The sequence below is a fragment of the Doryrhamphus excisus genome, linkage group LG10 (assembly GCF_037039965.1).
Source record: "Doryrhamphus excisus strain RoL-2023G ecotype Guam linkage group LG10, RoL_Dexc_Guam_v1.1, whole genome shotgun sequence".
In the NCBI taxonomy this organism is placed as follows: Eukaryota; Metazoa; Chordata; class Actinopteri; order Syngnathiformes; family Syngnathidae; genus Doryrhamphus; species Doryrhamphus excisus.
The window spans coordinates 2,331,403-2,354,902 of NC_136366.1; the positions used below are offsets into that span (position 1 = coordinate 2,331,403).

The 23,500-nt window shown below is 36.1% G+C and overlaps 1 protein-coding gene across 3 annotated transcripts in view; it reads left to right on the plus strand.

Moving 5' to 3' along the window:
* The window catches only part of LOC131120076 (stromal membrane-associated protein 1-like), a 45,658-nt gene that overhangs the window by 3,512 nt on the left and 18,646 nt on the right, over positions 1-23,500 (plus strand). For 2 of the 3 annotated variants that reach the window (XM_058065157.2, XM_058065160.2), the window contains exons 2-7: positions 6,829-6,962; positions 8,387-8,472; positions 9,712-9,787; positions 15,078-15,146; positions 15,387-15,461; positions 23,114-23,177. In XM_058065157.2, the coding sequence (XP_057921140.2) occupies positions 6,829-6,962; positions 8,387-8,472; positions 9,712-9,787; positions 15,078-15,146; positions 15,387-15,461; positions 23,114-23,177 (504 nt within the window). The remainder of the gene's footprint in view (positions 1-6,828; positions 6,963-8,386; positions 8,473-9,711; positions 9,788-15,077; positions 15,147-15,386; positions 15,462-23,113; positions 23,178-23,500) is intronic. The other variant, XM_058065158.2, reaches the window with a different exon arrangement.

A 23,500-nucleotide genomic window follows, 5' to 3' on the forward strand; every position in this document is an offset into this window, starting at 1 on the left:
CTGCTTTCTTAATAAATTTAAAATTTAAAATTTAAAATTTAAAATTTAAAATTTAAAATTTAAAATTTTTAATTTAAAATTTTTAATTTTTAATTTTTAATTTTTAATTTTTAATTTTTAATTTTTAATTTTTAATTTTTAATTTTTAATTTTTAATTTTTAATTTTTAATTTTTAATTTTTAATTTTTAGTGTAAAATTTTTAATTTTTAATTTTTTGTCACGTAGTGAAGTACGAGGTGATATGAGCATCCAATGCCATAATGGGTACCATAGTAAGTGTCAATATAGTGATATATATAGCACATCATGACTGGTTCAAGACTCTTCATCCTTGTATTTAGCAAACATCAACTGCTTGTATTGTTTCTTGAATTGGCTCATCGTTGTGCATTGTTTGACTTCCTTATGCAGTCCTTTCCATAGTTGACATAGTTCCATAGTTTACGGTTTGGCTAGACTCGGACCTTATCGTACAGATTGATGCTCACCAACAATCAACTGAAATGCGATTTGTTCCTGTCACAAGTGAATCATAATCATACCGACTTGAAACAAGACTGGAAATAATCCACAAAGTCATTGAAATTGCAGTAACACAGCAGCGTAGATGTGACGGGACAAACAAATAGGAAGAAGCAAGTCGGCGACAGGTGGTTTGGTATACTAGGGATGCGCCCAAAATCCAGTACTCCACGAATCTCCACGAGCAACAGGGAGAGCCCAATGAAGCATTTTAAACACAACACCAACTTATGCCAATATGTGTCATCCTATATCTTGTCAGAAATAATATCAGTATGTTTTAAAAGGTGATATAGCACCCGGTCCTATGCATGCATGCACTCTGCCGGGGCTTTAATTTCATGCTCTGTTGGCCGCCTCCCTCCTTCATGTTGTAGACTTCCACAGTCCCTCTTCCGGCGTATATGTGTGGATGTGTGGATGTGTGCGTGTGGTTTTCTCAGCTGTGAGATTTTGTTTGAAACCATGAATGCCCTTATGGGAAAAAAATATATTGCAGTATATTGGCAAATATAATGCAATGTATTAGGAAATATATTTCCATATATGGGATCTCATGTTCATATTTTCCAATATATTGCAATATATGCATAGATCATATATGTGTATATATTGATACATATAAAAAATATATTGCGATCAAGACTAAAAAAGGACTTTTTACATATATAAAATTGCATATAATTTGGGATAAATAAACTCATATATTATATATTTGGATTTAATATATTTCAATATATTGAAAGCGGCAATCATTTGTATATTCTGCAATATATTGCCATATATTACATGAATATATTGTATAATATATGTACAAAAATATATTATTCCATGTATTTATAATATATAATGTATTGGAAAATATAATGGAAAAATAATATATTATAATATAATACAATATATTTAAAGTAATATATTTATAAATATATTTTCTTTTCGTAAGGGTGTGTACATAAATATATGTATGTAAGTACATGCTTATGGCAGTGTGTATGCATCCTGGGTACATTTATTGTTCAAGTGTGACTTGGTCCTCTTCTGTTGACAGTTTGACCGTCACCGAGAAGGTTTATGCTCTGGTTTTGTCACTCTTAATGACGTTCTACCTGCACGAGAGAGTGTATGAACAGAGCTCATTGCGTCCAATCAGGTCAGCAGTCGAACACAATTTGCGTGTGCGTGACACGTGGGTGTGTGTTCATAACCGAATCAGCGCTGATGTCTTCATGTGTTTGCGTGTTCACTTGATGACTTTAAGGAGTGAGGATGAGGATGAGGATGAGGTTGGACGACAGGTACTAAAAAAAATCCTTCTTCCTGATAATGTTGTTATGGGCTTTGGTTTACAGTGATTTATATATTTTTTACAGTATTACAGTACAACAGAAAGTCCTGCTTTTTTACAGTATTTATTTACAAGGCAGCCTGTCATCCCGCAAATGGTGATTAGTTAGCTAAACGCACACTTCTGTTAAAGACAACATGTTGGAAATATGGCAATTTTTCTGTGATTATGACACTCAAACGAGCATGTGGTTGAAATCCCGATTGACTTGATTGATGCCGATGTGACATAACTATGACATATATGTATTATAGGATGCTAAGTGGCTGTGCAAAGTAACTACTTGGTGAATTCGTCATGACTAATTTTTAATTTTATTTTTTTTTATTCAAAATAATTGTATATATTTTTTATTGATTTTTAAAAAAATCTTTTATTGATTTTTTTTTACCAAAAAATCTGACAAATTTCATATAATTTCATATAGTCTTGAACCAGTCATGATGTGCTATCTATATCAGTTATTGACAGTTACTATGGTACCCATTATGTCATTGTAGGGTCACACCACCTCGTACTTTGGTACGAGGTACATATTAAAAAAAAAACTGTATTATGGAAAGCAGGAAGTGAACAAATGTAACAGTTACTGATTGTAAAAGTACCAGATGGAGGGGTAGGATTTAATAAGCTTTGCTTCTTCCTACTCCTTTTGGACATGTGGAACTGGGAACTGATTATGGGATGCACTCAATTGTAATCTGATGCATGTTCAAATGAAATAAAACCATTACCATTACCATTACCATATAATAGGGCAAAAGCAGGCGTATAAGCAAGCCAATAGGCAAGCTAATACTAGCCTACTACTACTAGTAGTAGTAATAATCAGAAAAAGAATAATGATCATAGTAATAATAATAGACTAATTAATCATATAATATTGATTATTATATAATTGATGACTGTCCACTGTACTGTACTGCGGTTTTGCAGTGTAGATTGTGTGTACTTGTGTAAATGTAATGGTGGCCTAAAACAATTGAGTATCTCTACTAAATCTGTCCAAAAGTGGGAAAATTATATCCCGGTTCTTGTTCATTATTTGTTTTTTGGATTTTTTTGAATGTCTACTACATTCATTAATATCATGTGCATCTCCAGGGGGGTAAGCTCCCCCCGTCCTCAGAACCAAGTGACGCCCCTGGTAACAACTATTGTTGTTCCGGTGTCGTTAGTCTAATTTGATGTTCTTCCTGTTTCATTCAAGCTCCTGTAAATACTTGAAGTTTGAAATAAAACTCAAGAAAATCTACTGAAGATGAGTTGTTACAGCGTCCTTTACGAGTTTCTGGGACTTTTCAAGTGTAGGCTGAGTTATGTCCAAAAGAAGAGGAGAAGCATTTCAAGCCAAACTGCTGATAAGCTTGACGGTTGATAACCACAGAACCGTTAACTAATGGTGTAGTTAATGGTAATGGTAATGGTAATCACGCACACACAGGAAGTAGATGCCAGCCTCTTCCTCACATACACAAGAATTCACAGGCGACAAATAGAACAAATAGAGCCAAACTTTTTATTGTCCGTGGCAACTAAGTGGAAATACGTTCTTTATCACAGAACTGACCAGAACCTTTAGTGGACTAAAATACTGACAGTGATGTCATAGAGCTTCATGTCAAAAAATCCGAAATATCATTTTAATTTCAGCAAAATTCCGTTTTCATTGGCCAATTCTGTGATTCTTTGTACAGTGCGTTACTTTTCTTAAAGGACAAGCTCTTCCTGTAAAGGAAGGATAAACTTCCCAACAGAAGTACTCTTTAAGTTTCGTGTATATTCATGATCCCGCTCTTACATAGTCAGGGTTAGCTGAGCTGCATCGGATTTTCCAAATAAGATTCCATAGTGTCAAAATGACAGTAAATCCCAAAGCTGTGCATTAAAAGACTGATGTGTTGTGACTGTGACTTTATGTACGCAACGCATTGGCCTCCATGACAGCGTACATTACAAGGTTAATTGTTTGCTGGATGTTTTTTTGGAATTGTCACATACTTCAGCGACAAATTAAAGCGACCCGTACGAGTGTCCTTCTTTTTTTTTTTTTGAAAGAGTACACTAAAAGCAAAACTGAATCCGCATAGACAGATAACCAACAGAGAGTCCTGCTTTGGGGCTCTGCTAGTTGATTTCGGCTTACCACTCAGTCATCCCTGCTTTAATGCCCCTTTAGGCCGTCAAGCGCATTAGTGCCCCTGAATTAACACACTGATGCTCTTACCCAAGACCAGCAAGCCCGTTGCTCTGTGCTCCTTTTGACCAGGCCCGACTCCGCACATGTTTTGTAGTCTGGATCTCAAAATATAATTGGCTTATGCTGATGGTCTTCCACTTGCACATTTAAATAATATGTGTCTAATTTTCCTGCCCAATGATATTAGATCTAATGAAGTTTATTGGAAGGAGTTTGATGTCATAACCTGAACTTATTTTTAAATAAGAGGCACTGGGCAACTCGATTTGAGCCCTCTGGTGCTTTTCTAAGACCGTAAAAGCAATTTGGTAATTGGCCAAGTTCCCATTTGATTTACATCACATATCAAATTATTACTGTTTTGGAATGAATGAATGAATGATTTACCTTGGTATACCTGGTATACCTGGTATTTTGCTTGTTTGACTACAACAGAGCTTTATCATCTGAATTAAGGATCGACCGATACATCGGCCGGCTGATATATCGGGCCGATATTTGAATCGGTATAAATATTTGTTAAAATATATGTAATATTTGTTATCATTGTCATTTTTTCATGTAAATTGAGGGAGCAAAAGCAGCATTGGCCACAAATATCGGCCCAAGCAAAATCGGCCATCGGCTTAAGGATTGACCGATACATCGGCCGGCTGATATATCAGGCCGATATTTGAATCGGTATAAATATTTCCTAAAACATATGTAATATTTGTTATCATTGTCATTTTTTCATGTAAATTGAGGGAGCAAAAGCAGTATCGGCCACAAATATCGGCCCAAGCAAAATCGGCTATCGGCTTAAGGATCGACCGATACATCGGCCGGCCGATATATCGGGCCGATATTTGAATCGGTATAAATATTTGTTAAAACATATGTAATACTTGTTATCATTGTCATTTTTTCATGTAAATTGAGGGAGCAAAAGCAGTATCGGCCACAAATATTGGCCCAAGCAAAATCGGCCATCGGCTTAAGGATCGATGGCCGATATTTGAATCGGTATAAATATTTGTTAAAATATATGTAATATTTGTTATCATTGTCATTTTTTCATGTAAATTGAGGGAGCAAAAGCAGTATCGGCCACAAATATCGGCCCAAGCAAAATCGGATATCGGCTTAAGGATCGACCGATACATCGGCCGGCTGATACATTGGGCCGATATTTGAATTGGTATAAATATTTGTTAAAACATATGTAATACTTGTTATCATTGTAATTTTTTCATGTAAATTGAGGGAGCAAAAGCAGTATCGGCCACAAATATCGGCCCAAGCAAAATCGGCTATCGGCTTAAGGATCGACCGATATTTGAATCGATATGAATATTTGTTAAAATATATGTAGTATTTGTTATCATTGTCATTTTTTCATGTAAATTGAGGGAGCAAAAGCAGTATCGGCCGCAAATATCGGCCCAAGCAAAATCGGCCATCGGCTAAGGGTGATGGAAAATAATTGGTATCGGCATTGGCCCAAAAAAAACATATTGGTCGATTTTGTACAATAGAAATTCACAAACTTGTACTCTTCTGAACTGAACCACATCATTTGATAAAACAAATACTTTTAAAACAATTTAGAGGTTTTAATACTACATGTCTAATATTACATCAGTAGTTTTATAAGAAACTTTGGCACAATATTTTAAATATTGAAACCTTCAGGCTCGTGTGGCAGCATCTTGCGGGATAATTTCAAACGTCCATCCGTCCTCTCCCAACTGTATGTCAACAAGAATAAAAATCCAGCCTGGATCCGCATGGAGCTTCTGCACTTGCTTGAGCCGTGCGGCACGCTCATGGCATTGTTTCTGCTTCTATACTAAGACGCTTACGTAACCTCAGTTAGTTGTGCAGCACCCAGACGACCGACTTGGAACCATCATTTACCCTGGTGACATATCAAATGTAAGAGAAAGCGGAGGGGGTCGGTTCTTTTTATGGTATTATGCCTTTGGGTTTAAAATGGAATTGATTGACATAATTTTTCAATTGTTTTTATTAATGGAATAAAGCAATTTTTATTTAAGTTTCATTCACTTAACTTTAACTTATCTGCACGGCTGTCTATGCGTCATCTTCTTGTGATTGGTAGATATTGCATGAGTGAAATGTAGGTCTAACCGATTGCTCAATCAATCGAAATGACAAGCTTGAGATTATATGACTATGGAAATAATCGTTATTTGCCTCCTCATTGAAAAACTTTTCATCATTTGTTGTCAAAGGTCAGGGTGGCACACCCGGAAATGTGGTGCAAACAGGATGTTTGGACCGCAAATGAGTGAAAATATTTGTCGATTTCTTTCAAGTATTCATAAAAAGCTACTTTTGTTTGAATTAGGGCTGTCAAAAGTAGCGTGTTAACAGCGGTAACTAATTTACTTCATTAATTATGTTAACATTTTTACATTTTAATTAAAAAAATTAAACATAAATAAATAAATAAAAATAATAAATTAAAAAAACTTCGTACACCTCATACTTTGGTACGTGACAAGTTTTTTCAAATTTTTTCATAAATAAATAAAAACAAAACTTAAACTTTATTAGGAAAGCAGGAAGTGAACAAATGTAACAGCTACTGATTGTAAAAGTACCAGATGGAGGGGTAGGATTTAATAAGCTTTGCTTCTTCCTACTCCTTTCGGACATGTGGAACTGTGAACTGATTATGTGATGCATTCAATTGTAATCTGATGCATGTTCAAATGAAATAAAACCATTACCATGACTTCTTTGTCCTCCAGGTCCTCGATGGGCTTCATGGAATCTCGGGGTGTTCATGTGCATCCGCTGTGCCGGCATCCACCGCAACCTTGGCGTCCACATCTCAAGGGTCAAATCTGTCAATCTGGACCAATGGACCTCGGAGCAGATCCAGGTGCACACACAGTTTCACATTTTCCACACATTTACCTCCACAGGATGGAATAGTGTGTGGTTCATAAGCTGTAATTACATTTCAGATGGTAACTGTGGTAATTGAACCGTTTCAGAGTCTTAACGATGACCATTATACCAAGTTGAGTCCGAGAGTCTATTGTGCAATATAAAGTTGTCCGCCAACTTCACCACAAATGCAGGAAGACGTTGAATACACGTGTGTGTACTTCTGTACTACACCATTTATTTTTCTATAATGAATACGATGGAAGCAAATCAATTGACGATTAAGACAATTAGTTGGGTCAGAGGAGAACCTCACTCTCTCTTGCTGGATGTTAATTGCTGCTCTTAATGACTAATTAATTCCGGGTGGCTGATTATCCCGATTTTAACTTCTGCTATCATCACCACATACAGTTGTGGGGGGGGGGGGGGGGGGGGGGGGGGGTTGTTTGATCCCTGCAGAGGTAGTAAGTTTACCCCATTATAAAGACATGAACAGTTCATAATTTTTACATTGGCTATACTTTAACAAAGTATACAGCAGAACATGGACATGTAGTAAATACAGAAAATATTAAGTAAATAAGTAAAAGTTGTTATAATTTTTATTATTGTTATAATATTTTTTTATAATAAAATGTTTGTAATAACAATTATTAATATAAATATTAATAATTTGATGTAAACAACAAATATGTGCTGCAATTCCAAAGCATCTGATGTAGTGAATAGTAGGGATTGACCGATATGTTTTTTTTCAGGCTGATGCCGATACCGATTTTTTTCCATCACCCTTAGCCGATTTAACTTGGGCCGATATTTGTGGTCGATACTGCTTTTGCTGCCTCAATTTACATGAAAAAAATGACAATGATCACAAATATTACAGGTCACGTACCCTTATTGTGATTCACTACTGTTGCGGTGTGGGAGGGGGTACCGCAACTGCGTGTGTCGCAGGGTCCTCCGGCAATACAAAGCTACCCGGCGGATGCCTGTCTGTAAATCATGCGGCGGAAAAATACATGGGCGAACCCACGCGCATATCGGCCGATACCGATTGAAGTAAAGAACTCAAATATCGGCCGATGTATCGGTCGATCCTTAGCGAATAGCATCATTTTGAAATGTAAACAAGCTTACTCTTCAAGTGTTTGAGCAAATGCCTTGCATAGAACGAGTCTTGGCACTAGCCACATTTACATGAGGAGTTTTTCTCTTTCCGAATGACTTTTCCGAAAGCAATCGTATACATGGAAAGGAATATTCCAATCGTTTGTCTACATAATCAACCAGAATAGTCAATGGGGCATGCCCAGTAAAGCGTAAACACCAACATCACGTGATACCCGACTTCCTTTAGTTTTTCTTTCACTTGTTGGAATAACTCCGTATTGCCGTTTTTTTTCCTCTCAGAGTATAGTGGACATGGGTAACAGTCGGGCCAAGCAGCTGTATGAAGCCCATCTACCGGAAAACTTCAGTCGGCCACAGACTGACCAGTATCCTTTTCAGGTTTTACACATTGTTCTAACACTCTTTATGAAGACAAGTGTTGACAGTGCAGGCACATTCTCTACAGTTGGCCAGGACCAAAGGTTGATATCACTTATTTTATGAGTCAACATCTCAGGTGGGATCTTCTTGCCAGTAACGTTGGAAGCCATCAGGACCATCAAGGTTCTTCCTTCTACCTTTCAATGTTCCATGTTTAGCGCTCTCGTGTAAATTCCACACGGGCAAATATGAAGAGAAAAGGCTTTTGCTTTTTTTCTTCTTAAAAGCCTTCTCTCGCAGATGCCGTCTGATGGTTATTGGACTGCACTTGGCACCAGTAACAACCTTCATTTGGTCCAGGGATTGTCCCGTGTCTTGGCGGACAGCCAATTGGATCTTCTGGTTCAGGACTGGTGACATTTTTTTGTGGGTGTACGACTCATCTTTTTTGTTCCTTAACCTTCAGGATGAAGGAATTTTGAATGACTTCTTACTGCGTCCAACATCAACAAATTCATTGCATTCAAAGGGAGAAAGCTTTTTTGCCTTTGGCATGACAGGACAGAAAATGACATTGAATCCATATTTTTGCCAAGATTTTCTTATTTTGTTTGCAATAAATTGTTTAATGAAAATTTCTTATTTTTGCATTTGGGAACTATATTAGAAGCTCCTTAAAATCCAACAGTGCAAAATGTAAATTATGTATCAAACAAGATAACAGCAAATATTTACACAGGCACATAATGCATCCCCCTAACTTTCATTTAAAACTGTACAAAAAGATCAAGAATACATAAAGATCAACATGTCCAAGACGAAGCTGCTCTACCAGCCTCCTCCAACGTCCATCCAACCGCCAGAAACAATTACGGCTCAGCCACTGAGGACAACTGAATCTTTCATTTACCTGGGCAGCAATGTCACAGACACCGACACAGTAGATTTAGAAGGGGAAAGGAGCATCCAGTTTGCCACAAAGGCCTGTGGGGGGCCGCGCAAGACACTTTGGAGTTGTCATGACAACAGCTCATGCATCCTTTTATTTTTCAGTGTGTGGCCCTGGATGGAAAAAAAGTTTGGACACTCTTGTTATAAATATGTTGCAATTTTATTCTTAGCGTTGTAGTTTAAAAAAAAAAATCATAAAAAGGTCGTACTTATCTGTTTTGAATAACTATATTGAGTAGAGTATAATATTCTTGTTGAAAGCATCATTTTCATTCCTTAACTTACATTGTCAGGGCTGTGGAGGTATTCATCCGGGACAAGTATGAGAGGAAAAAATACTATGACAAAGAGGCTCTGCCTACATCCCTGGTGAGTATCACATACACCTCCATGTTATATGAAGTTGGAATACAATGGCTATCATGTGAGGCCAATCCATGTTACACTAAAAATGCTGTGTATATTACAGTAACCATTAACAAAACATTTACATGCAAAAACAACAATTTTTGCCAAGCATGGTATCACATACAGTGGCCTGGAAATGTTGGGACAACCAGTGATTTATAAGGGAAAATATTGAAAATTACCAGGGGTCGCCAAACGTTTTCATGCCACTGACCATCTGGCAGGCCATGGGTGCATGGTCATCATGCACACATATGTATATATTATACACGTATCAACAATTATAACAATCCATTCACTACCGTCACTTGGGGATTCATTGTGATTCCATTTATGTATCGAGTAGCGCTTTAATAGTTTTGGCTGAAATTGACGGCTGCAATCCTTCGACTTGACACGGAGAGATCATTTTCGCTCACCAGCCATTTACTGACTTTTATTTGCCAAGGACTCCGAGCTGTTGCTTTTTCTAGGCACAGACCTCTCCTGAACCTGGATAGTCAAAAGTGTGTTGAACACTGTTTGCGTACACTAATACACTAATACATTTGCATACACTAAAATAATAATTTTTTAAAATAATAATAATAAAAATAAAAATATATTAAAAATATTATTAATATTAATTATTATTATTATAACTTACATTTATATTCTAATAATAATATAATTATTAATATTATTAATAATAATAATTATTATTGTGTTGAACACTGTTTGCATACACATTGTTTGCTTGTTAGTGTATGCAAACAATGTTCAACACAATAATAACAATAATTATTAATTATAATAATTATTAATAATAAGTTATTATTATTAATAATAATAATATTTATTATTAGAATATAAATGTAAGTTATAATAATAATTAATTGTTATTAATATCAATATTAAATATTGTTATTATTGTTATTACAATCATTAATATTGATATTAATATTAAAATATTATTATTATTATTATTATTATTATTATTATTATTATTATTATTATTATTAGAATGTAAATGTAAATGAATATAAATGTAATGTAACGTCTTTCTAAAAAAACCCATGATCTGCACATGATACAGAACAAAGGTTCAAACTGAGTATGCAGCATTGACCAGATGACTTTTGCGTCTGGAAGATGAGGAGTGAGTCAGTATTTCGGATGTCACGTGGTAATGACTTCCAGAGTTTGGGAGCAGAGTGGCTGAAAGCTCTGCTCTCCATGGTGCTGAGGCAGGCAGAGGGCACAGGGAGGTGAATGGAGGAGGAGGATCTGAGGGAGCGAGCTGGAGTGGCCACGTGAAGGAGGTCAGTTGGTTGTGTATGACCTTGAAGGTATGTAGGAGGAGTTTGTCGTCTATTCTCTGCTTGACCAGGAGCCAGTCAAGTTGCTGTAGGATGGGGTTGTTGTGATGAAAATCTAGGCAGCAGAGTTCTGGTCCAGTTGAAGAGGTAAAAAAAACATAAAAAAACAACATCCGGGGCCCGTTACACAAAAGTAGGATTCAGATATCCAGGTTAAATGACTGAGCTGAGCTCAGCCAACGCAAAAACAAGAGCATCTATGCTTAATTTTTTGCATAAAGCCCAAACCAGGATGAGTAGACACAGATTCATCAAGACAGGTGAAGCCAATCCTGGATTAGTGCACGCATGCGGCTTCCTCACATAGACCCCGCTATCAATCACATTCACTGATTCACCACGGCAATGAGAATGCCGTCCTTTCCTTGTCTGAAACATAAATCCTCATGGAGGCTTCCAAGGAGGTAAAAGAGCCAAAAAAAGGAAACATAGCCACTATTGTAAAACAAACATAGAACGCCAACAGAGGCAGTCAATACATTGTGAGTAAATAGTGCACGCGTACACAAACAGTGCTCTCCGCTGAAACCATCATCATCATTCCAATGCACACCATGCTTGTGGCTTCAACAACAATAACGTATATACATCTAGTTTCCCCTCCAGCACTAAGCCGTCTGGGTAATGTAGTACACATTGACATTTAACAACACAATTAGCATCTCCGAAAATGTAGTCATACTCTGATTAGGAATGCATAGAACATGTAGGTAAAATTGACTTAATATGTGAGTGAAATTGTGTAAATAAATGAGTGTTTATATGTAATGTGTGAGTATGTAGGTGACTGTACATGAAAATGATGTAATGATTGCAGCATCATGTAAAATCACTGACTGAATGTGATAACATTGTGTAGCGGGCCGTGGATTAACCATTGGTTTCCTTTTATGGTGACTGCTGACTGAGATAAGGGATGAGATAAAATAGATTGTGGACCTTAGCCTGGTCTGGAGCAGATTAGCTCCACAGAATAAATCTTTGTGGTACTGATATTTCTGCATCACGATAACTAATATAACCTCATTATCTTAAACTTCGGCATCCTTGAACATAAGAATACAAGAATGAATTATGTGCTATATATATCACTATATTGACAGTTACTATGGCACCCATTATCTTTTTTTAATTAAAAAAAATATGTATTTAATTAAAAAAACATTCAAAATTAAAAATAAATAAATAAAAATTAATAAAATAAATAAAAAAAAATTTGTACACCTCATACTTTAGTACATGACAAAAATAAATAAATAAATAAATAAATAATAAATTTAAAAAAACAAAAAAAACTGAACTGAAGTACCACATGAAGGGGTAAAATAAAAAAATAAAAAAATAAATAAAAATATAAAAAAAAATAAAAGAAAAAAAATAAATAAAAATAAAAATAAAAATAAAAATAAAAATAAAAATAAAAATAAAAATAAAAATAAAAATAAAAATATAAATATCTTAAACTATATTAAGAAAGCAGGAAGTGAACAAATTCAACAGTTACTGATTGCAAAAGTACCAGATGGAGGGGTAGGATTTAATAAGCTTTGCTTCTTCCTACTCCTTTTGGACATGTGGAACTGGGAACTGATTATGTGATGCATTCAATTGTAATCTGATGCATGTTCAAATGAAATAAAACCATTACCATTACCATTACCATTACAATTATAGGTCAGACAAGTAGAAAAAGCATAATTGGTTCCCTTTAAGGGTTCAAAAGCTTATGATGAGTTTATGCAAACTTCTGACTGGAACTGCGACGCTGCTGCGACATAAATATAAAATTGATTTTATAAAAGAAAAATCTAACCTGTTCACAGCTTTCAGTCTCATCATGTGTTTATTAGATCTCCGTGTGGAATTTTTGTCATGTTGTCTGGTTTGTCTCCGTCCCTTTCTTTGATTTGTCTCTTTTTTTCCCCTCACATTTTTTTCACTCCGTCTCTGTTTTCTTTTGCTTTCTGTGAAGCACAGCCAGCAGCCAGATTATGATCAAAGAACCACACATGAGCCCTGTTTAAATGAGATTGTAAATAAATTATTAAAAACAAGATATCATTTTAAGCATTAGTCTGCAGATGAAGAGAGGCTGAGGAGCGGTAGGTTGGAATAACAAGCCATACATTTTTTTTGTTTTACTCCACAAAATAAAATCTAAATTTGACAAAAATGTACACAAAATACAGACAAAACATCCAGCATAAAGACGGGATCAATGACAGTTCAGTACATTTACACAGCGCCGACAGAACTAGTGATTCCACACCCTATTGATTGATTCCACAGCCTATTTTGAACAGTTAACGGTAAAGAATTCCACATCCCTGCTGCTCTCATTGAAAAGCAGTTTAGTCCAAATGATGTGAATCTGACATTGACAGTCTCCTCCAGCTTGATTCATTATGTGATTCATCAAATTAACTCCCTGAGAGGTGGTGGCGCAAGGTTGGGAAGTTTTCTTGGCGTTCTGTCTGAAAATCACAGACCATGGAATTTACCTAATACTTGTGAATGACTTCATCCACTGAAAGACTTTTGGTTACATTGAACTCCATTGCATAGCCTCGATACCTGTACTTTGGGTGTACATTCTTTTTTCTTTTTTTAATGCCTGGTACAGCTAAAGGTACTTTTGTTTGGACAAATATAACGGTGATAACCAAAATATCTCACAAGAGTTACATTTTTTGTGGCAGTACAATGTTATAGTTATTCATATAAGTTGAGTGATTTTGGTTATTAGCAATATCAGGGATGACTGGGGAAAAACTTGAGCTTTCTTTTGGTAATGGTAATGGTTTTATTTCATTTGAACATTTGAACAAATTGAACAAATTTGTTCACTTCCTGCTTTCTTAATATAGTTTAAGATATTTTTATTTTTATTTTTATTTTTATTTTTATTTTTATTTTTATTTTTATTTTTATTTTTATTTTTATTTTTATTTTTATTTTTATTTTTATTTTTATTTTTATTTTTATTTTTATTTTTATTTTTATTTTACCCCTTCATGTGGTACTTTTACAATCAGTAACTGTTACAGTTGTTCACTTCCTGCTTTCCTAATATAATTGAAACTTTTTATTTAGTATTTTCAATTTTTTTAATAACAAAATTTTATTTATTTAATGTTATATTTATTTATTTATTTTTCTGTCATGCACCGAAGTATGAGGTGATATGACCATACATTTTTTTGCGGGCATATAATAATCTAAATGCTGAAAAAAAACTATAAAGTGTACCATAAAAGCCTCAAAATGTAGGCCTCAATTTCAAGTTTCAGTTTCCCTTCCAGGATCAATCAAGTCTATCTGATCTACTACCAGATAAACTGCAGGGAAAATGAACAACGCAGGTTTGAAACACCCTCGCTGTGAAAGACCAAAAGGCTGCCTTGAGCGGGATACTCGTGTTTTGTTTAAGAAGACGACGGGCTGGGGTCATTGCAAGTTTAGTCTGAGAAGACATTTTCTGGAAGAAACACACGGATTTGTTGATGGCAGTCGAACATGAGCTTCAATGTCATTTCTTTATACGCATACAACAAGCAACATGTCTGTATGGTATTAAATATTTATATTTATTTATATATCAAACAAATTGTAAATATTAGAGAATAGAGAGAGATACCGCTGCCTTGTGCTTAAGCACAGAACTACAGAACTCTTAAAGGGCCAGCGTTTATATGATGTAAAAAAAAAACTCAAATTGCACCAAAAAAAAACCCAATGAGTCCGTGAACAGTGAACCATGATAGAGAAAGGCAACACCGTATTTCAATCAAGCATTAAAAAAATCCATTATTCACAAGCATATTTCTTGTGCGCCTAGTGCCTTCATGTCTTCTGCCTCAATCTTATGAGCTCTACCAATCTCATTTTTCTAGCAGAAATCAGCTGAAGACGCTCCTCTCTCCATCTCACCGTCCTCCCAAGGTGACAGGAGCAAACAGCAGGTACAGGGGTTCATGTGTTTTGTAGTGTGCTGCTTGGCTTGACTTTGTGTTCTACCTACATCACATTTTGGACCAGGAGTATATATATATATATATATATAAATATATACGTACATGTATTTAGTACATTTATAAATGGGTATTTTTGTACATGGGCAAATTTTCAAACAATGTTAAACTAAAAGTGGCACAACAGACTTCTTCAAAGTTGATATTGACAGAACTATTTATTCACTGCAGAAGGAACACGAAAAGAAGAAGGATGAGAAGAAGAAAGAGAAGGACATAGAAAAAGGTGATCGACAAAACATAAAGGTACTAAAATGGATTTTTGTGTCTTGTATTACTATTACCGTATTTTCTGGACTGTAAGTCGCTCCGGAGTATCAGTCGCAGAAGGCCAAAAAGGCATAATTAGGTAGAAAAAAACAAACAAAAAAATAAACATGAACAGAAAAGGTGTCCAGTGTTTATGTAACATAAACAGTTTTTTCATTTATAAGTCGCTCTGGGGTATAAGTCGCAGGAACAGCCAACCTATGAAAAAAAGTGCGACTTATAGTCCGGAAAATACGGTATATGCAGTATAATGTGAATTTGTAGACATATGGTTACACGTAATACAATGCGGAGATTACTTCTAAGTTGAGGTTATGATGCAGTAATTCAGTATACATGGATAGATAGATGAAGTATAGATGCACTCATAGATGTAACTATACAACATACATCTTAAAAAGGAAGTGATTGACAGCACTCATTGGACTGACCAATGCACAAAACTCATGGAAAAGTCAAAAGTCAGATCAGTGAAGATACATCAAGTCAGAGAAGTAATGTCTTTATCGTCTTTATGGAGTCTTGATTATCCATCCATCCATAATATAAATCAATGCATCAATGTCGTGAATGAATCGTTTGTTTTTTAAAAGAAAATCGCTCCCCCAAACTTGTGTAGCTCACCCATCTAAGCGTAATGGCAAGGTCATGCGGATTTGTTCAAGCATAATGTCTGTCCAAAATGCCTTTCTAGGTCATGATTATGATTGTTTGGCTGAGGAAGCAACATGGGAGCAACGCGGCTCTCGTTGGTGTGGGTGCTGCTGTATATGCCACTTTTGTTCTTGTGTTGTGTTGCGTGATCACATGCTCCAGGGAGCACAAATGTAGACAAGAGACGACTGTACCCTACAGTCGTACACAACGACATGTATTGTGTTGTGGTGAATTGCGCTTGCCTCGGATTTTCTCAGTTAATTGCTTAGAGACGCCCCCTTTGATTCACATTGTGACCGAAGTAATAGCAAGCCAACATTAGTAAGCGGTGTACTTGGAGAGAGTATCCTGAGAAAACCCATTTAGCACAGGGAGAGTGTGCCAATTCCACCCAGTACGTTTCCATGCACTAAATTAATCAGATTACTGAAATCATTTGTTTTCTCTACTTTTCACATGCACCTTGGCGTGGCGTCGCAGTTTACATGCACCGATGCAATTATTGGCCCCTTGATGGAGCTTTCAGTGTGGGTAAATGTTTGGCTTTTTCGGTTGGCCCATTAGTCACATGTAAACAAATCATCTCTGCTGCAGGTCGCACTTCCGTAACAACAAACATGAACAGATTACCAGCCAAGTACATATTGTACGTGCTGTTTGCTGTCTTATTTACTTACTTACCTCGTACTTTGGTACAAGGTACATTATTTAAAAAAAAAAAACCCAAAAAAACAAAAAACCTTAAACTGTATTATGGAAAGCAGGAAGTGAACAAATGAAATTGTTACTGATCGTAAAAGTAAACTGTATTATGGAAAGCAGGAAGTGAACAAATACAAAGTGAACAAAAAATAAAAATAAAAATAAAAATAAAAATAAAAATAAAAATAAAAATAAAAATAAAAATAAAAATAAAAATAAAAATAAAAATAAAAATAAAAATAAAAATAAAAATAAAAATAAAAATAAAAATAAAAATAAACTGCAGTGTTACAGCCCTACGATTTGGGGAAGAGAAAATATACATACAAATGGTACTAAATAAACCTACAAAGGAGTACAAAATGGAAAGTCCATATAAAGTATAAAGTATATATTTCCACATTAACCATAATATTATCCTCTCAAAAGCAAACATGCAGGTTGAATCATTCCTGTACAGTCATCCCTTTATCGCAGTTAATTGTTTCCGATAAGTGAATGTCCGTAAAGTAGGACTCCATGTTAATAAACTGAATATTTTCATAGAAAAAAAAAAGAATATTTTCATAGTTATGGAATAAAAAACCTGGTTATGTTCTTCTAAATGAGAACATTATTAGAGCCCTCTAACCATGAAGTAACACCCCTATATAATCAGAAAAAAGAAGTCATATTAGACACAAATAAGATAATATAGACTCACACTTTCATAGCGCCTTGTTTTTTTTCTGGACCGCATACTTCCTGCAGTGGCTGCTGTCTCATCCGTGTAATGTAATGGCAGCTTTAAATGGCTTTGCACTTGTATTAATTAATCTTTATAGTAGACATAATAAGAGTAAATATGCTAGTTATGACATCAATAAAAGTGCTGCTTGTGTGTGTCACGTTACATGTGTTCCCTAGCAAACCTTAGGGGTGGGCGGGACAGGAAGTGACGCTGGAGGTTTAGAGTTGAATTTTTGCTTGTCTTGGGTTATGGCCGCAAGAGTAGCCCGTGTTATTATCATCATTATTATGTTATTATTATTATTATTATGCCTGTTGTAAGATTATTTACACCTGCTATGAATGCCTTTTTTAGCGATCATGTCTGACACCTTGTGGCCAATGTAGGATACTACATGCTTTTTATGCCTTGTTTTTGTATTTTAGTACATTTATTTAGTTATTTCGCCATTTTTATGCTTGAAAATGCTTAATTTAGGCTAAGAATAAGTATAATTTGCTTAAATATGCAATTAAAAAAACAATTATAGGCTGTATTTAAACACTAAACACAATAATTTACTAGTTTCTTTGTGAAAAAACGCGATAGAGTGAGGGACGACTGTATTACTGTCAATCAGGTCAAAACATACAGTGTAGTGTTATTCAACTGAGATGCATTATTAAATTCAATATCCCTCATAGTTGCAGAAAGACGGAAAAAGAAAATCCTTAGCGAGTCCGTGCATACAAAGTTTGACTTCCTGCTGTTTCTCCTGGGGGGAATTTGCATAGATAGCGCTGCAAAAAATCTCTTTACATTTTGAGAGACATGTTGAGTTTTTAAGGAAAAACCTCACGTAATTAGTTGTCTGCGGTGACACTGAGTGATAGCCGGGAGAAAGTCAGTCACAGACCGCGAGAAGCTGTCAGGGTCATTTCTGTCGGATATGGTACGAGGAATTGGAAAGGAGGCTACCAAATCGATAGCGCTTCCCCCTGAACATGTGAATGGAGTCTCAAATAATGGCGGAGGCGCTGCATGCCGACTTTAAAGAGCAAAGCAATTCCTGAGATAACTGCTGTCACATCAGATCCTTGTCACGTCCAAACCAGACAACACATCTGTCACACTCAACATCTGGGGGGTACGTTTTTATACCTGATGTAAATGGCCGGATTCATATAATTCATCAGTACATTACTTTTTCTAATCCATGTATAATACATCATTTATAATTTCTACCCAGCATGGAAATACCCACACTTGAATAATTAGGATGGAGTAGCAAGCTTCCAGAAATGGTAATATTGTATATAAATATTCACAAAGCACATGAAAGTGGACCTAAAATCCCGTGGGTGCCTGTGGCATCCCAATTCCATCAAAGCAGAAGATGATGCTTTTATAACAAGAGGACATCCACTCAGGCCTGGAATGTTTGTTTTCTGTCAAGACTGAACACACTCTAAATTAAACAAAACAATATTTAATGAGATTGTTTGTAAAAACAGCAAATTACAAACTGATTTGATCTCATTTCAAATGTATTTAATATTCCATTTTCTATACAGTGTATCCTCATTAACGTCCAGGCTGAGCTGGAGCGGATCCCGGCTGGGTTTGAGAGTCAATCAATTGCAGGGCTCGTATATAGACCAGCAACCATTCACACTGACACTTGTGACTAATTTAGAGATTCATTGGAACATAACGTGCATGTTCATCATGTTCATGGAATGTGGGAGGAAAACTCATGCATGCAAAGATGCAGTTTAATACGTCAAGTGGAATTATTCATGGTAAATGTACTTTCTGTCAAATGTGCATAGTGTTTGACACATCTGACCCACCCTTAAAATTTCATGCTGGCGATTTTTTTTTTTTATTCCCTTGCCACTTTGCTCTTCGACGTTTGCAGCTTTTTTTTTTATCACAGTTTTTCAAAATTATATTATGAATAAATCATATAGTTTCATGGTTGAATATATGATAACATATGCACATTTAAGCAAATTAATGTATTTTTCTGCATTTAATGAAGCCTTTTCAATCATAAAAATAGCAAAATCTTCAATCTTCACTCGCTAAATGTACTACAAAAAAGGTCAGTAAGGATAATTCATAATGCCGCCAACAGAGAACATACTAACTCCTTATTTCTAAAATCACAAATACTTTCAACAGTTCATCTTCAAACAGCTAAAATAATGCACAAGGCAAAAAATAACAAATTAGCTACCGTATTATATACAATATTGACACTTACTATAGTACCCATTATGTCATTGGAGGGTCAAATCACCTCGTACTTGACGTGACAAAAAATAAAAAATATATATTTAAAAAAAAATGTAAAAAAATTAAAAAACTTAAAACAAATGAATAAAAATTCATAAAATAAATTAATAAATAAAATAAATTTGCTAAATACAAGGATGAAGAGTCTTGAACCAGTCATGATGCATGGTGCTATATATATCACTATATTGACACTTACTATGGTACCCATTATGGCATTGGATGCTCATATCACCTCGTACTTCGGTACCTGACAAAAATAAAATAAAAAAAAACCAAAAAAAACCCCAAACTTATAAATAAAAAAAAATTCAAAATAAAACAACTTAAACTATATTAGGAAAGCAGGAGGTGAACAAATGTTACAGTTACTGATTGTAAAAGCTTTTAATAAGCTTTGCTTCTTCCCACTCCTTTTGGACATGTGGAACTGGGAACTGATTATGGGATGCACTCAATTGTAATCTGATGCATGTTCAAATGGAATAAAACCATTACCATTACCAAGATCTAAGCCAAGAGAGTACCAGACCAGTAACACCAATATGCGTTTGAAGGTGTTCCAGTAGGATAGAGTGATCGACGGTCGAATCACTGCAGGAAAGTGAAAGTGATGGATTTATAATATTTAAGATTGAGGGAGCTAGAGTTTCCCAGGAAGCGGGTCAAGCAGACATGTTTGTTTTGCTGCGCTCACAAGTTTTGTAAGCCCATGAAGAGATACTTCCTCAAAGTAGGAAAAAGGACGGAAGTCGTCCCAACAGCGGTCACGGCGGCTGAAACGTTTAACCGTCGGTCCCGTTAAGACACTTTCTCCTTGCTTCATTCACCTCCATGTCTCTCCTTCATTCGTCCCACCTCATATCTGTCATCTTCTTCCTTTCTTGCCGTCCTCCTGTCGCTAGCTCGGCTTCCAGACACTAAATCACTGTCATCCCATTAGACTGCTGGCATATGTTGCCTTTTTCTTTCAGCCCATGAATAAATTATCAAAGAGAACAAGAGGCTGCTCTAGTTCATGGAAAGCACTTGGCTTTGTTGGAGATAGGAATGAGACTGATGAGAGATGAGTTGGTTTTGTGAGTCTTTGTTCGTTGATGAGGGGAGTGTTTTATTGCTTATGGCTTACTAGAGCTCTTGAAAGATACACAGATATTATTAATAGCAGTAAATGAAACGAAAAAAAAAATCAATCTGTGGTTGGTCAAGTCGGAGTTTGATGCTGCAGACGGCAAGACTGGTAATGTCACAGACACCACCCCCCCCCCACGTCCAACCCTCCCCCTGGTGCTTTCTGAGGTCGAGCAGTCAGGGGATCGATAGCTTGGCCACAATAAGACGGATCAATGAAAAAGCATTTGCAGGAGGGGAGCCAAGCCTGACAAGAAGACACACACACACACACACACACACACATAGACATAATCATAAACAAACATGTTCCCTCCCCCAACAGGCACCTTACCCTTTTGTGATGCAGCAGAACATATTGTACATGTGACATTCCAAATAATAGAAACCAAGTCCACTGGACTGGTTGGCATTTATAGAGCTAGCTTTGAAAAGAACACAATCATAGATTGTCTGATCTGAATCCATACGTCAATCTGATGATTACTATGATAAACACATTTTTTTTTATTTGGGCACATATTTGAAACATTACAGTAGATTTCTTACATCAATCGAAATATAACTTTCCGTTATTTACATTTGTATTCAACTATCTGAAGCAAAAGCTTATAAATTCCTACCCCTTTTTGCAAGATATAATCATGTTCATGCCACAGTCTTGTTTTCCCCTGTTATTATTATCATTGTAATATTATTATTGTTATTATCATTCATTCATTTTTCACGAGGGTCGCAGGGGTGCTGGAGCCTATCCCAGCTGTCTTCGGGCGAGAGGCGGGGTACACCCTGGACTGGTGGCCAGCCAATCACAGGGCACATATAGACAAACAACCATTCACACTCACATTCATACCTATGGACAATTTGGAGTCGTTAATTAACCGGAGTACCCGGAGAAACATGCAAACTCCACACAGAGATGGCCGAGGGTGGAATTGAACCCTGGTCCCCGAGCTGTGAGGTCTGCGCGCTAACCACTCGACGGCCGTGCCGCCCCTTCATTATTATCATTATTGTTATAATCTTTAACATTATTACCATTATTATTGTTATTATAATCATCATTAATATTACCATTTTCATCATTATTGTTGTAACAATTTTTTGATTTTTTTTAAATTATTAATTTTTTTAAATTTAGAATTTTTGTTGCCCATGGTTTGGAGCTTGGTTCCGGGGACTGGAAGGGCGTTTTTGGTTGTAGACCGAAGGGTGGATAAGGAAGTGGATGACCTCACATTTGGTCATATTTTTTGATCCCTTGATCTGAACCGGGCACCCTTATGAAGAATGGTTTTGAATTTCATAATAAATACATTGTATTGGTTGGATGAAGTCCTTGAGATGTGGCAACTCAATGCTATTTTTATAAACAGTTCTGCGGGCCAGATGAAATTGCAGTGTGGCCCGGATTTTGCCCCCGGGTCGGAGTTTGCCACACTGGATATGACTTCAGCACGTTGAAGTTTGCTCCTGTCAATCTTTATCCATATAGAGTTTTCTACCAATAATTATGGACATTATAAGCAAAAAATTAAAGTAAAATGTGTTTTAATGAAAAATCATCTGCAAAATTGCAGGGTTGCTATTGCTGAATTGGGAATATGCAGGGATTATGTATTCTGTATTCTGTATTTTATCAAATGGGCTGTACCATTTCAAAACAAATGAGCTCTAATCCCATCCACCGCTGCTCATGTGGTTTTGCACCTGCACACAATGCATTCCTGATTAGGCCACAACGCCGTAATTGTTTTCATTGCTTTAGATTGGAACAGTATCGAGTTTAACGTCACCCATCGATCTTTTAGTGTGGGGAAATTGGCTTTGTTAGCAGCATTGCAGATCTCTTAAAGCCCATGCAGTCACCTTCCGTAACGCTCTTCGGTGTCATAGTTCTCTCTATGATATCTGTATTCATGTATTCACCACTCGCCCCTTCTGACGAATATTTCCACTTCCTTTTATGCGTTTAATCTGCTTGGCTTTCTTTCTTTATGATTTGGATCTCCTGAATATTCTCCCTGTGGTACGCCGAGCTTTTCCTCCTCATTAAACATCAAAGAAATATGACCAAGACGGAGTACGGCATACTTTAATAGACGCTGTTGTTTTTTCTACACAGACGGAGTCCAGAGCCAGCCCCAAGAAAAGTAAAGAGGCAGCAGCCGTGGACCTTCTGGGCCTGGGTAAGACATGAGGAACAATACTTACAATCTCATAAGAACATCGTCATAGACAATAATGCTTCACATTACAATCTAAGATCATATGTCATTTAAAATTATATTAGAGAATTAGTTTTGTATATCAGTCATAGAGAGATGTTCTTGGATTATGAGCTTATTGTTAGTAGCATGACATCGCTGAGGTGACGGACATCTTGTATCTGTAAAGTTCTAGCCACCCAAACATGCATTTAGATATGCACCCATTAAAAATACAGTCGAAACTTGGTTAGCATCACGAATCTATTCCTGGAGGTCCGACTCCAAGCGAATCCATTTTCACA